The 15692-nt window shown below is 47.7% G+C and overlaps 1 protein-coding gene across 1 annotated transcript; it reads right to left on the bottom strand.

Annotated features, from left to right (window-relative positions):
• Positions 1-790: 790 nt before the first annotated feature.
• ABRACL (ABRA C-terminal like) lies at positions 791-15378 on the bottom strand. The gene is made up of 3 exons (XM_062187742.1): positions 15142-15378; positions 8710-8776; positions 791-1389 (listed from the first exon to the last, which is right to left on the bottom strand). Exons 2-3 carry the CDS (start codon positions 8768-8770, stop codon positions 1205-1207), a joined length of 246 nt encoding a protein of 81 aa, XP_062043726.1. The 5' UTR covers positions 8771-8776; positions 15142-15378; the 3' UTR covers positions 791-1204.
• Positions 15379-15692: the final 314 nt, after the last annotated feature.

Genomic DNA, 15692 nt, shown 5'->3' with positions numbered 1-15692 from the left:
CAGAAGGGTCCTGATGATAGGGTTGCCATCTCCTTAGAAATGTGCTTGGAGTTCCGAGTTCATCCTTCCGTCACTACCCCTCCACCCTGGTCAGGCCCCTGAGCAGTGTTTTAGCTGACTCGTCTCCCTACTTCTTGAGTCTGTACAACCCACCTCATCGCCAGGGCCAGACCGCCGGCACTAACCAACACTTTCACCACGGAGCATCCTTGCTCCTGTTTCCACTTCAGACTCCTCTTTCTGGCTCCCAGGTTTCCACGTTCACGGCGCGATCTGAATTGCCCCTCCCCCGAACACACTGCCCCGCCTGATTTCCTGCCTTTCACGAGAACTCTGCTTCTCTTTCCGCCAGTATCCTCTTTCGTCCCACCTTTTCCCCTTGTAATTCCATTCGCCCTCTGATGCAAATTCTGCTTTCTGTACGTTGCCTTCTGTGGCTGTGGTGGTCTCCCCAGATTTTACCTTCTTTGATATGCTGGATCATTTTCAATTCTGCATTTCAGGCTGCAACAGGCAATCATAAAACAATCCCAGACTGCTTCAGATTATTCTAATCCAGCGAGAAAGCAATGTTTTTCAATTACATCTTCTGGCATATCCCCTAACTCAGTGTAAGTATACAGCTGGCATCAAGTAAATATTCTCATGGAGTCCAACTGTAACACCAACCATTCCTATTTTTTCAATTCTGTAGTTTTAAGAAAACTTTTATCAAATTTGCAAACCTTGATGCACAAACTCAATTCTGAGTGTTACGTAAATATTTAAATAACAAAATCAGGCAATAAGGTGATTTTAAGATGGTTACATGTCTTTATTACATTAAACACAACATTCCTTGTGGGAGCTGATCTTCAGTTTGCCTCTTAACAGAACATCCAATATCTGTAGAAACAGTCTAAGAATAATTTACGAAACGAACACTCTTACACCCCCTCCAAAAGAGAAAAAAAAAAAAAAAAGTCTCAGTGCCTACGATTTCCCAACCAGATTCCTGAGAAAAATAATAGGTTTTATATTACAATGTAATACATAAGTTTTCTTTCAAGATATAAAAAAAGAACAAACCTGTAAAATATGAGTCTCCTTTTGTTTACAAAGTTCTATAAAAATACATCAGGGGTGCTCATATGTTTGTCCTTTGACCCAATATTCCAGTTTACCAGAAACAAAAAGGAGCAATACACAAGATACGCAAAGCACGTTAATCTTGAAGCAATGTAATGTCAACATCGTCATGAACACCTTGTAAAAGCAGCTCTCCTGGGTATGTAACAACCTTCCTTCGTTTTGCGGCTTTCAGAGTTCCCACTAAGGCTTCGAAGAGGTTGGCACATTTGTCATCCTGGAAGAGGACCCCAAATTTCACGCTTATCTTTCCATCAGCATCTAATTAGAGGAAACACAATGTTAGAAAATGTAGCCCGTCTCTTATCCCCCTGTATGGGAGAATCACAAAATCTTTTATAAGCATCGAACTATGGGCTTCCCAAGATTTTTTTTTTTTTTTTTTGGACAGGCAGAGTTAGACAGTGAAGGGGAGAGAGAGAGAGAGAGAGAAAGGTCTTCCTTCCATTGGTTCACCCCCCAAATGGCCGCTACAGCCGGCGCCGATCCAAAACCAGGAGCCAGGTGCTTCCTCCTGGTCTCCCATGCGGGTGCAGGACCCAAGCACTTGGGCCATCCTCCACTGCACTCCCGGGCTACAGCAGAGAGCTGGACTGGAAGAGGGGCAACCAGGACAGAATCCGGCGCCCCAACCGGGACTAGAACCCGGGGTTTGTGTATCTTGATTTTCAATGCCTGTATTAAAAATTGGCCTCCAAGCAAGATAATCTAGAGCCCCTGTTAAATACAGACTTCTGGGCCTTCCACCAGGAATTGTGAGTTAGTAATCATGATGAATGTCTGAGGATATAATGTGGTTTTAAGGCCCCTCTTCCTACCCCAAGTAGGGTAGGCTGGCGCTGCAGGCAGAGGATTAGCCTAGTGAGCCACGGTGCCGGCTAAGGCTACCCAAGATTACAACTTAACACTTTAATAGTTATAAATTCAACGTAGTCTCTTCTCAGATCCAAAAGTGATGAAACAAATACATGTTGTACACCTCTTAGCCTTAGTATTATCTAAACAAAGACTGAATAAAAACCAAGAAACATTGAAAAAAGGTGAATATTCTACAATGCCTTGTATTACAGATGAATTTCTAGTTCTCTCTCGATTTATTTTTTTATTAGTATATTAGTTGCTAAATTAATAAAATTAGCAAAGGAGAAATCCAGGATCAAGAACAGAGTTTCTCTATGTTCTGAACATACTTGGGGTAGGAAGAGGGGCCTTAAACCACACTGTCCTCAGACATTCATCATGATTACTAACTCACAATGCCTGGTGGAAGGCGCAGAAGTCTGTATTTAACAGGGGCTCTAGATTATCTTGTTTGGAGGCCCATTTTTAACATAGGCATTGAAAATTAAAATACACAAAAAAGTGGATCTGTTGTTAAAAACCAATCAACTGAAGGCGAGCATTTAGCCTAGCAGCTAACATAGCCACATCCCATACTGGAGTGTCTGGGCATCAATTCCCAGCTCTGGCTACCAATTCTAGCTTCTTGTAAATCAGAACCTGGGAGGCTGTGGGTAATGGCACAAGTACCTGGGTACCTGCCAATCACCTGAGAGCTCTGTATTGAGCTCCTGGCTCCTAGTTCTGGGCCCAGCCCCGCCCCATCCTTTTTCCAGCATTTTAGGCACTGAACCAATGACTGGGAGCTCTCTGTTACTCTCTCTCTCTCTCTCTCTCTCTGTTCTGGCATTGGCTCGCTCTCTCCTCCCCTCCCTCTGCAAAAATGTATTACACAATTAAAAGTCAATCTAACAACTGAAAACTTGGAGATAAGGGTAATCCCAGATATCTCCCAATTGTTCATTTCTTAGATCACCTGGCTGGGCCTTGATCCCTTCCTACCCTGCTGCCACAAGTTCTTCCCTCCCGTAGCTGTATCTACTATGAAGAAGAAGATAAAGAAAGAGGAGGAAGAAAAAGAAAAGGAGGAGGAGAAGGGGAGAAGCCATCACAGTAGGGGAGGGCTCTCCTTGGCCTGTACCACAACTTCTAACCTGATGGCTAGAAACCTCCGCCTGTGAGCACAGCACTGTGGTGGGCAGTAGAGTCCAATGGATGGAAGTAGAGAATCACTTTCTAGCTTTCAAAGAAGTAGCTTCAACTCCCACGAGGCAACAAGAAGCACACACGTAATCAGTAAAGTCATACACAAAGCAGTAGGCTGCTGTACAAAGCAGCGTGCCACTGACGCCAAGGAGTGGCAGAGACACCACATTCTCCAATGTGGAGGGCAAGATGACAGTGGCTATAATGTTAGGAGGACTTCACAGAGGAGGTGGTACCTCTTCTGGACTTTACAGTGAAGTGTAACATGGTGCTCTTTAAAAACATGGAAGTCCTCAGTGGAAATCTCTGCCACCTACCGATTTGGCCTTGGGGATCTTAATACCTCCCTCGGCCAGGCGGGGAACACAGTTCTACAGCACCCAGCACAGGGCCTGGCACGTGCTCAGCGCTCTGTCGGGGACCACAGACTCTGTGAGAGAGGTGGGGAGCGTGTGCAAGCTACAAGCACCATGCAAACCAGGGCAGCGGCTAGGGTACGGACTTGACTCGCCTGAAGGAAATTACTTAACAGAAGGAGCTTGCAAAGGGAAACACAGAATCTGGCCTCGCTGCACCCGGAAAGCAAAGACACAACACTTGTTTGAGTTTTAGACCCCCAGCAGCGCAATCCTCGGTTTTCAGTGGGAATCTATCACGGAGCTGCTTGAACAACCTCAGGCCAGTGCATCCGGCTCCCTGGGCTCCGGCAACCTCACCCACCCAGAGAGAATGATGCCCAGCCCCCCAACAGAGCCTTGCGAGGATAAACAGGGCCCAGCACACAGAAAATGATCAGTTTAGGTTAAGGTTCTAAAGGCACCAAAGACGAAACCCGGGTGCGGTCTTGAGTTCCACTCTCTCCCCGCTCAACCTATCCGATGTCCATGTGACTCCACCTTCCTGGTGCCTTCTGCAGCTTTCACCTCCCTTCTCGAGAGACAGTAATTCCCGAATCGTTTCTCACCTGCATCCCTGCAAACTGACAACTCCTTCCGGTTCCCCTTTCTTCCGCTTTCCCTCTCTCCACTGGTACAGAATAAAACACGTGGGAGAAGCTTTATAAGATGCAGATCCCATTAGTTCTCTTCTACTTTAATCTGGCAATGGCACCCTATCACCTTCAAAACCAGGAAGCAAGCGAAGCCCATGGCCTCACAGACAAGGTTCTTGATGCTGTGGCCTTGCACCCATGCCCAGCTGAGCTGCTGCCATCCGAGTCCACGCCCCTGCTGCTCCAGTCATAATAAACTGCTTGCTGTTGCCAAGGTGATGAGAGATCCTGCCTCTGTAATTTTGCCCAGGTTGAACCATCTGCCCAGACCCCTTTTCCTAGCTACATTTTTTTTCTCCGGGGATGGACTTCGATGTCACTTTTCCTGAGAAGGCCCTCATGATTCCCTAAGTTAACAGCTCTTCTTAGAACTGGGTATATCTATCCATCAAAGCACCCAGGATCAATTACAGTAATAACAGCTAACATCTGAGTACTTGCTATGTTCCTAGAACTGTCCCACACACTTGAGTCACTAACTTAATCCTCATTTCATGGACAAGAAACCACCACTGACTGCAAGAAGCAATTCTATTTTATAGTCAATTAAACCACCAGTTTAACCATAGCCTACCAAGGTGCATCCTATTTTAGAGATTTTATAATGTAAAAAGGTGTCTTTGACTCACTGAAATGAAGTACTATTATTAAATTAGACAAATAAGGAAGCCATGGCACAGAAAAGATTAGTGATATGCCCAAGATGGCACGGGAGGCATCTGGAGGAGCTGGGATTCCGGCAGAATCTGACTCCAGAGCCCACGCTGTAACCACTCCTGATACCCGCTTCCAGCCCCACTCTCAGCTACCTCCAGAGGCCCTCAAGGGCTCAGCTGGAACTTTTTTCGTTTTGTGTTTTTGCATCTCTAGCGCTTGAGCACAAAGAAGGTATAGATGCTGAGATATCTGTTGAGTGAAAGAGTTACAGTCTCCAAAGAATCTTTCTCAATCTTTTTTCACTCGAAGGAAAATAAGAGTTTAAACAATCTGACTTAAAAAAAAAAAAAAGATAAAGTTGGGTTTATCCATTTCCAGTGTAAGTTCACATATCATATACATAATTAGTCAAAATTACTCCAGACACAACTTAAATAATTAACCACAACATGTCAGAAGATAACTTCTCTCCATATATGCTTTGCAGCTCAATGAGTCATGGTTTAGCAGGAACAAGAGACTCAAGGTGGGGCTGGCGCTGTGGCATAGCCGGTGAACCTGCCACCTGCAGTGCTTGCATCCCATAAGGGCACCGGTTCAAGTCCTGGCTGCTCCACTTCCAATCCAACTCCCTGCTAATGTGCCTGGGAAAGCAGTGGAAGATGGTACAAGTCTTTGGACCCCTGGGCCCACATGGGAGACTGCGAAGAAGCTCCTGGCTTCTGGCTTGGGATTGGCCCAGCTCCAGCCATTGTGGCCATTTGGGGAGTGAAGCCATGGATGGAAGACTGCTTGCTCTCTCTCTCTCTCTCTCTCTCTCTGTCTTTCAAGTAAATAAAGAAATTTTAGAAGAAAAAAAGGAAAGAAAGTCAGGTGTCCTAGTGAAGCTGCAAATTTTGAAGATTTTTCATGCTTGTAAAAGGAAAATTATCTTAAGATTTCCAGTTTGTAAAGCTGCTAATTTTGACGTTGAATTCCAATTTGCCCAAGACTTTTAAAACCAAGTGAATTTGGCCGGTTCCGTGGCTTAACAGGCCAATCCTCCGCCTTGCGGCGCCGACACACCAGGTTCTAGTCCCGGTCAGGGCACCGGATTCTATCCCGGTTGCCCCTCTTCCAGGCCAGCTCTCTGCTATGGCCCAGGAAGGCAGTCGAGGATGGCCCAAGTGCTTGGGCCCTGCACCCACATGGGAGACCAGGAGAAGCACCTGGCTCCTGGCTTCGGATCAGCGCGATGCGCCGGCCGCAGCGGCCACTGGAGGGTGAACCAACGGCAAAAAGGAAGACCTTTCTCTCTGTCTCTCTCTCTCTCTCACTATCCACTCTGCCTGTCAAAAACAAAATTTAAAAAAAAAACCAAGTGAATTTGACCAGTAAATACTAGGTTGACATGAATAAGGAGGAGAAAAATCCTACACATCTTTGAAAAACAAGCCTTTAACAACTCAAACGGTTTATTGCAAGAACAACATGGCAGGAAAAATCAAGAATGTAGCAAGAGAAGCATGCAGGAGCATCACCATTGAAAACAAGCCTCGCCAACTCCCATCACACAGCAACGCTAAAGTCGGCTGGAGAAAAATGGGGTTAGGAAAGATTGTCCATTTGTTCAGTTGGGAAACTAAATATATTGCATAACCCAATGTCTTCTCAGCGTTCTCTTTAAACAGCAGGTTCGTTCTCATTCTGAATTCTACCAGTGGATTTCCTCCTTAACTCACCTGCCTCATACTTCAAAAACCCTACAGAGATTCCAGGCTTCACTGAGTGTCCCCAACGACAACAGCTTTCAGCAATCATTTTCATCGGGATTGTACTGAATGTCAGCACTTCACAGTTTACTATTGCTTCTTTTCTGATAATTGCCTCATGAGTTTTTATCCATTGTCATTAACTAACTAATAATAAGGTCTTTGAGGGAAAGGAACATGTGTTACTTATATTTGCTCAGGGCTTGGTCCATATAGATGTGTAACAAATATTAACTGGCCATATGATTAAATTCACTTCTGGTTGAGTTCAGACCTTCTTTTACATGCCTCCTTTATCTTTTCTTTGTACATTTCAGTAATGATGACTCATGTATGATATAGAAATAAAGTGACTTAGAGAAGACCAAAAAGAGGAAATGGTAGAAAAAATAATGCCCTCCCCAATATATTCACATTCTAACCTCCAGAATTTGTGATTATGCTGCCAAAGATGGTAAAAGGGATCTTCCAAATGTAATGAAATTAAGGACCCTGAAATGGGGGGGGGGGGGGGGGGTGGGTTTATCCTGGATTATTCAGTTGAGTCTAGTGTAACCACAAGGGTCCTTAAAAATGGAAGTGAGAGAAAGAAGAAGAGGCCAGAGGAATGTGACACAAGGACTCTAAAGATGGAGACAGGCAGTCATGAACCGAGGACTATGCACAGCATCTAGAAGCTGGAAGAAGGCCAGGAAACACATTCTCTCCTAGAACCTCCAGAAGGGAACCTTGTCACTACGTGATCCTAGCCAAGGGAGACCCTTCGCAGACTCCTGAACTGTTAAGATAGTAAACGTGCTGCTTTATGTCTCTAGGTTGGTTGCCATCTGTCATAGCATCGATACAAAGTGAATGCAGGGGACATCTGATGTGATGGCTCAAGAAAAGCTTCAAACCATGTCCTGTTACTTCAAAGGATTTGTGATTCACAAGCAAAGGGGGCTTCAAATAAGGAGAATCAAGTTGCAATGACACAATCAATCTTGTTAGACACTGCTTTTTACATGATGCAATTTTAAAACATTGAATCTCATTATCCTTGTTGTTGCTGAATATGTCTACTGTTCTTACTTTTAAAATGCTCCCCAGGGGCCGGCACTGTAGCACAGTAGGTTAATCCTCCACCTGAGGCTCCGGCATCCCATATGGGCGCCAGTTCTAGTCCTGGCTGCTCCTCTTCCAATCCAGCTCTCTGCTGTGGCCTGGGAAAACCAGTAGAAGATGGCCCAAGTGCTTAGGCTCCTGCACCCACATAGGAGACCAGGAAGAAGCACCTGGCTCCTGGCTTCAGATCAGCGTAGCTCCGGCCATTGCGGCCATTTGGAGAGTGAACCAGTGGAAGGAAGACTTTTCTCTCTGTCTCTCTCTCTCACTGTCCATAACTCTACCTCTCAAATAAATAAATAAAATCTTAAAAAAAAAATGCTCCCCAAATTTTTGCAAAACTTGTCTGAGATGTGCCAAATACCTAAAGCTACAATAGTAACTTTCATTACAGCTTCACTAATACCACCAATTTCACATGTCACTCTCTTCACAGTTGCTGCCTAGTTATGGCTGAAGAAAAAGATGACTAAAAAAAAAAAAAAAAAAAAAAACACCTAAAGCTGGGTCTATTTTATTTTAGTTATATGTATACAAATACTTTTTTGTACAAAACTCAAGAATTTGGGGGAAATAAAGACAATTTTGTAGAATTTCAATCTAAGTCCATAGTCACGTGGAAGTTTATAAAATGATGGCTAGACAAAGCAGAACACATGAATTTTGATAGCATGACAGATAAAAATTTGAACATGATTCAATTCCTGGATTTTGACACAACCAGATGAAAGAAACTCAGCACCGTTTTTCCAAATCAAAGACAGAGGAACATCTCAACCTCTCCCTGCACTGGAATCCCAATACCCCAGTAGCTCCGTGTCTCCAGACGTCACTGCCCGGCTCTAGGCAGTCACCATCAGGGGCGTGGGCAGAGTGGCCACAAGGATAGCCCAGGGTGACCCCTTTGACCAGAATGCCTGTCCTACCTGCTTTGAGTAAACACAGAAGAAATACTCAGAGTTAGATACTTACTTTTTGAACCTAAACGATGAATTTCCTCCACTAAGAGGTTGACTTCATGTTCCACATTCATTGCTACCTGAGAAAGAAAAATAAGCATATATTATGAGCATTTCCACATCCCACCAAGCCCAAAGGCCCTTTCTTTTCATGTAGCATTTATGGCAATTAATTCTCCATGTCCCTCTTCCTAAAAATATTTGAGTGGTAGGTAGACATGGCAGTATGATGGCGCCATGGTTCTACCTCTCTAACTCGCTCACTCAGCTGCCTCCACTCCAGTTCTCCACATCTGCTGGTGAGAAGGCAGCCATTTTCCTGGCACCTGCTATTAACCCCACGCAGGGCTCTGTTCAGCACCAAAATACAAACGTGAGCAACACGGATCTTCCTGTCCTCAGAGAGTGTGCCTTCCAAAAGCCCAGAGAGGCCTGGAACCAATGTCAATGTGGCCAGCACTCGGAGCGCTGTGTCCACAGCACAAGGGAAGGACAGAGGAGGAAGCCACGCAAGGCTTCTTGGGGCTCCCTGGGGCCAAGTGCATTGGGGAGGGGGGCAAACAAGCAAAGGTGTTCTGTGCATGTGAAAGAGCTCAGGCAAAATCACGGAAGTGAAGGAGAAAAAATGTAGCACCTTTGAGACAGGCCCTGGGCGAGGTGCTGGGGATACCAGGATGAGCGGCCATCTTTCCTGCCCTTCAGGAGCCTACAGTCTAGTGGAGGAGGCAGACTGAGACAAAGGCAAAGCTAAGTCAGGCAGTGATCACTTCCGGGTCATGTGCAGGGGGCATCGTGTCCCTCTCTGGGCAGTGCACCAGAGAGCTGTGTCCAAGACCATTCATCACTGGATAGGCAGGAATCCAAAACCCAGAGCAGCTGAGATTTCTCTTGGCTCACTAAATCCTCCACGGTCTGGGTCATCACCACTCCAATCTCCTCTACACCACCCAAGAATTCTGGACTGAACCTATTGAGACTTCTATGGATCTCTCTAACATCCCCTGGTCTCTACATACTGCTTCTTTGACCCACACTAGCACCATTCCTTTCTTGGGCTAATTCCCACGCGACCAGTCCCAGCTCGGACATAACTTCCTCCAGGAAGAGCTCTGTCTCCTGCAGTCCTGTGTGGCCTCTTCATGTCACTCAAGTATGGATGGGAAGCCCGTCTCTGGAGGACCTGACTGTAATGCCCACTGCACTATCACTTTGGGCGCCCAGAGTAGAGGTTAAACAAATCTTCATGCCCTGGAAAGAACAAGCAAAGGCAACAGAGGAAATGAAACTATATTTGCAACAACTGGGTAGAATATGCGTGAGTTCGGTTTGTTTTCAAATGATAAATTTTCCAAGCTGAATACAAGGGTACTTCAAAAAGGTCATGGAAAATGGAATTAAAAGATGAATATTTTGGTACAAGAGAAATTTTAAATCTGTGCATAGTTTTTTCATAATATATATTTTCTATAACTTTTTGAAGACCCCTTGTAGGCACAGATTTCAAAAAAAAAATGTTGAACCAAAATAAACTTATCTTTCAATTCTATTTTCCATGAACTTTTGGAAGTACTCCCATAAAGGGCTAAAAAAGGGGGTTTGCATATAGGGTTTTCTTCACTGTGATGACTTGGAAGAAACAACTTTATCCAGATGGATTGTAGCTAGTTCCTGGTAGCTTCTGAAAACATGAGTGACATCTCTAATTATATACCACCTGTTTAAATGATATTGACTGGGACACCAGATTGTCTATCAACTAATAATTAAAAGTGTCACTACCATCTGCTATGCTACTTGTGTGAATATTATAATTTAAGGAGCCTATATCACAGTAAAGTACAAAATCCTCAATTAAATGCGTCTACATAAATCTTATCAAAAATTATAGTGTTCAAATATTGGGGACTGTGTTGGTGAAATCCTATCTGTAACATTATATGCCATTCAAAATTTAGTTGAAACAAGGAACCAAAACATGCTAGCATATAGGCAGAAGCCACTCCGCTGAAGGCCTCAATGCTAAGCCCTGAGAAAAATGATGGGAAGAGACCTGTGAATGTCAAGTTGGAGCACTTGACTGACATTTTGCCCGCCCATCAGCCATTCTCCATTCTGACACCATCTGCTAATGTTTGTTTGTATAGAGCTTTTCTCTCCTTGTTCTACACTTAGGAACTTGGGGAAGCTCCAGAAATGTTTCAGAACCAGAATGACTGGTTTAAGGCATGAGATGGGTGGCCCCATCCGGAACAGAGGGGGGGTCTGCCCTGGTATTTTGCTAGGACTGGAAGTAAAATGACAATCTCCTTCCACCTGGTTCTATGATGAATTTTTACAGTCCATGATGTACGGGGCCACCTGGTGGCAAGAGCCTGCCAAGAACAAAGCTAACACAAAGGGAAGTCCAGCCATTCACAAGGATTGAGCCAGTATAGAATCCTGAATTTTCAGGTTTCAGGAGCACATACTCTTCCCTGATTTTGCTTTTGCTGGTTTAAGTAACTTTCTGTCACTTCCATTCCAAAGAATCTTGACTCATATAGTGAGTTTAGAAAAGATCTGCTATTCTTTTTTAAGATCTAAAGCTGTTTTCATAAACTTTCCTAAGAGTTTTGCTTTGTGTTGCTCTATGGGCAGGAGAGATAAATTTAATAGAAAAGGAAATTTGAAGCCATATTAAAAAAAAAATACTGCCTAACAAGGGCCAGCATGGTGGTATAGCAGGTTAAGCTGCAGCTTGAGACAGTGGCAGCCCCTACAGGAGTGCTGCTTTGAGTCCCAGCTGCTCTGCTTCCAACTCAGCTTCTTGCTAATGCTCCTGGGAAGGCAGCAGATGATGGCCCAACTATGTTGCCGCTTGCCAGCAATATGGGAGACATGGATGGAGTTCCTGGCTCCTGGTTTCAGCGTAGCCCAGCCCTAGCCATTGTGGCCATTTGGGGAGTGAACTAGGAGATGAAAAATCTTTCTCTCTCAGTCTCTCCTTCTCTCTATGACACTCTTTCAAATAATAAGTAAATCTTAAAAAAAAAAAAAAAAAAAAAAAAAAAACGGGGCCGGTGCTGTGGTGCGGCGGGTTAACACCTGGGCCTGATATGGGTGCCAGTTCAAGACCCAGCTGCTCCACTTCCAATCCAACTCTCTGCTATGGCCTGGGAAAGCAGATGTCCCAAGCCTTTGGGCCCCTGCACCTGCATAGGAGACCTGGAAGAAGCTCCTGGCTCCTGGCTTCAGATCGGCGCAACTCTGGCCATTGCGGCCAATTGGGGAGTGAACCATCAGATGGAAGATCTCTCTCTCTCTCTTTTCCTCTCTTCTCTCTTCCTGTGTAACTCTGACTTTCAAATAAATAAATATTTTAAAAAGAAGAAGAAGAAGACGGGCTGGCATTGTGGTGCAGCAGGTTAAGCTGCCATCTACAATGTGGCATCCCATATGAGTGCCTGGTCAAGTCCTGGCTGCTCCACTTCCAATCCAGCTTCCTACTAACGTGCCTGGAAAAGCAGCAGATGCATTAGTACTTGGGCCCCTGCACTCATGTGGGAGATCCAGATGGAGTTCCTATCTCCTGGCTTCAGCCTGGCCTAGGCCCTGCCATTGTGGCCATTTTGGAAGTGAACCAGTGGATGGAAGACTTCTTTTTCTTTCTGTCTCTGCAACTGCCTTCCAAGTAAATAAATAAATATAAGGAAGGAGGAAGGGAGGGGGGAGGAAGGAAGAAGAAGAGAGAAAGAGAAAAAAGAGAAAGAAAACGACTGCACTGGGTTCTTGGGAGCATTTCTGCAGAAATAGTAAAATAGTAAGGATCTCTGAGGGATGGGGAAATACATCTGTCCTGGACCAAGCGAGAATGAAACGGCCACGATTAAGGGCCTCTTCTACTCTCGGGTTATCTGGTGCCCTCCCCGCAAAATGTATCTCTCCTTTAAAAAAATACTTTATTTAAAGGTCAGAGTGATGAATGGGAGCATCAAACACACACACACATACCCAGAGAGAGAGAGAAGGGGGGGAGAGGGAGGGGGAGAGAGAGAGAGAGAGAGAGCGAGCTTCCATTCACCAGATCACTCCCCAAATGCCCACAAATGCCAGGGCTGGGCCAGGCCAAAACCAGAAGCCAGGAACTCCATCTGCCAGGATTCTAACTGGCTCTCAATTATGGGATGTGGGTGTACCAAGTGGTGGCTGAACCCACCCACCACTGCACTGCTGGGAATATGCATCTTTAACATCTTTCTCCATTCCTTCCACCCACACCCAACCACACACTTCAGACTTAGCTCTGCTTTCATAATGAAAATCAAAAAAGCAAATCTCTTATTTTTTAAAGACTTGTTTGCTTATTTAAAAGGCATAGCAACAGAAAGAGAGAGAGAGAGAGAAAGAGAGATCTCCCATCTACTGGTTCCTTCTCCCAAATGGTTGCAACAGCCAGGGCTGGGCCAGACCCAAGCTAGGAGCCAAGAACTCCATCTGGGTCTCCCACATTGGTGGCAGGAGCCCAAGTGCTCGGGCCATCTTCCACTGCCTTCCCAGGTGCATTAGCAGGGAGCTGGATGGTAAGTGGAGCAGCTGGCTGAGCTTGGATATGGGATGCGGGCATGGCAGGCAGTGGTCCAACCTGCTGTGCCACAACACCCCCTCGCATTGTGTACAGCGTGCACACCTGCATTGTATTAAGCAGCCGGACAGTCATTCAATTCTAAGAAAGGAAGGAAACCAACACTTCTTTATAATTAATTACTCATCTGGTTCTTTATTTCTGTTAATTCAAGAACCTGGCAAAGCCCTCATAATTAATCCCCATTTTTGGATAAAGAAACAGGCTCAGAGGAGTTAACTCCCCATAAACAAAAGCTGCTTCCACCGAGTCCTTCGGGTTTGTCTTCCTCTTTTTGTTATGCAAATGCACTAAATTTAATAGTGAGTTGCTTCTGTGGGACTTGATACAGGCTAAGGACTTAACTAAGAACCGCTTCCCAAGCTACAGCAATTCCCCTACTCAGGCCTCTAGAAGCAGAAAAATCGCCGGCTTAGAAACTACAGCTAGCACACATCATCTCCCCATGTTTCACTCCCTTGTTTTATGATCCGAGGCGGGAGAGGAACAAAGTAGGAAAACACCCTTTGAGACTCGGGGCTTGGCAGGCCCAGGACATTTTATAAGAAGCACAAGCAGCCTAGGGCTGCATCGAGCAAGAACAGAACAATGGGGAGAGGCCAAAGCAGACGGCCTCCGGGTGACAAAGAGCTAGGCAGGGAGAGGCTGCCCCAGAAGAAAGGAGGGGGGGCTCAAAGGGAGGCGACGGCAGATGCTAGCGGGGCCCGGAATTGTCACAGAATCTCATTAGGCTTTGTGCGTGGGAACACAAAGAGCGCCGCCTGCAGGGGGCGGCCGCCGCCTCCGCTCCCTGCCCACTGCCCACCGCCCACCGCCCACCGCCCACCACCCACCTATACACCCAAGGCTGTCCTTACTCTCGGCTACCCTGGGTGGACAAGCGGGGTTCAACAATACCGCCGATTGTCCATGAACTTTCTGGGGTTCTCTCAGATTTGTTATTCTTTAAAAAGTTTTCAGGCAGTACGTGGAGATTCCCTAAGCCCACCGGAGTGGGGACCCTGCGCATCAGGAGCCGAAGGGACACCCAGGGGCCACATGGTGGCCAGCCTCCCCTTCGGTGCCCGCCCCGCAGTCACTCAGGGGCGGCCGGCGCGGCTCCTGGCTCCTCCTCGGCTGCCGCGCGCGCTCCATATATGGTCAAAGCTGCGCCAAGTTGGCGATCCTGCCGGGTAGGGGGTCCCCAAGAGCTGCGCCCCGCAGGGTCATCCCACACTCACCACCGGCGCCGAAGCCGGCTAGGGGGGGCGCAGCGCTGGGGCCCCCGTCTCGGGGCAGCGGGGTGGTCTCCGGGGAGGACTGGGTCCCGGACGCCTTTGTCTCTGCAACTCTACGCCGCGAGAGCGAGCGCCCAAATCCCGGGTGAACACGCGCCCTGCCCCCGACTCCTCGGTCCCCTCGTGTCCCCTGCCTCCCCCTTCACGCCCCAAGCTGGAGGGCACAGAGCCGCATCACCTCGGGCACTGCAGAGCTCGCTGCCCGGAGACCAGCACATTCCCGGGGGCATCCTCCTCTCCCCTCTCCCCAGCCCTGCCCCACCCAGCGCCTCCGGAACCGGCTCCCCAACCACAGCCGACTGCAAACCGACACGTTGCACCGCGGTAGAAATCGCCACCGCGCTTCCCCGTCCGCCCCCGGGCCGGCCAACAGTCACGTGAGCCGAGTGCGGAAGTCCGCGGGAGAGGTGGGGGCGCCTCCTCGGCCGCGCAGGTGTCTCCTCCGCGCGCCGGTGCCCCTCGCGGTCCCCGCAGCCCGCGCTGCCTGCCACGGCCGTGGCCTCCACCGGCCGCGGCCGCGCCACGTCTTCCCCGGGGACGCACGCACCTCTCCGCCGGCTTCTCTTCGGCAGTGAGGACCTGACGCGGCGTGGGTCGGGACCCGGTGTTCGCTCCGTGCACGAGGGAGGAAGTGGTCGTGGCCCAGAGGAAGCCTGCAGTGGAGGAGGCGGAGGGACGCAGCGAAGAGTTTCTGCGCTCGGGAAGGGGCCGCCCACTCTCCGAGGACAAGCCTATGAGGAGGAAACTTAGGGGAGGAGACGCCGGAGAAGGGGGCAGACTCCGGACAGGTGGCGAGGCGCCCTCCGCGATAGTCAGAGCCGGGGATCCCCAACCCTGCGTCTCCTCCTGGGCGCTCATTTCCTGCCTGGGTTTCTCTCCGAGCGTCGGGAACAAAGCGCCCCCAGCGTGCGGAAGTCGGGTCTCCCAGGAAGGCAGAGCGACGTGGCCGCTGGCTTGCCTGGGGCCGGAAGGAAAAAACGACCCCTAAAGAAATTTGCGGGGTGACGAAAATGCATCCCTGAAAAGCAGTCCGTCCTACTGCAAGGAAATTTGACGTGGACAAAGCTAGTCCTTGACCCCGCGTCGGTGTAGCTTTCG

Source organism: Lepus europaeus, chromosome 3 (genome assembly GCF_033115175.1).
Source record: "Lepus europaeus isolate LE1 chromosome 3, mLepTim1.pri, whole genome shotgun sequence".
Taxonomy (NCBI): Eukaryota; Metazoa; Chordata; class Mammalia; order Lagomorpha; family Leporidae; genus Lepus; species Lepus europaeus.
This window is presented reverse-complemented; position numbering and strand designations above follow the sequence as displayed.

Coding starts and splice junctions, on each gene's coding strand:
- ABRACL (XM_062187742.1), bottom strand. CDS start 8,770: ATGAATGTGGAACATGAAGTCAACCTCTTAGTGGAGGAAATTCATCGT. Junction 1,390..8,709: donor TCATCGTTTAGGTTCAAAAA/GTAAGTATCTAA, acceptor TCCTCTAATTAG/ATGCTGATGGAAAGATAAGC.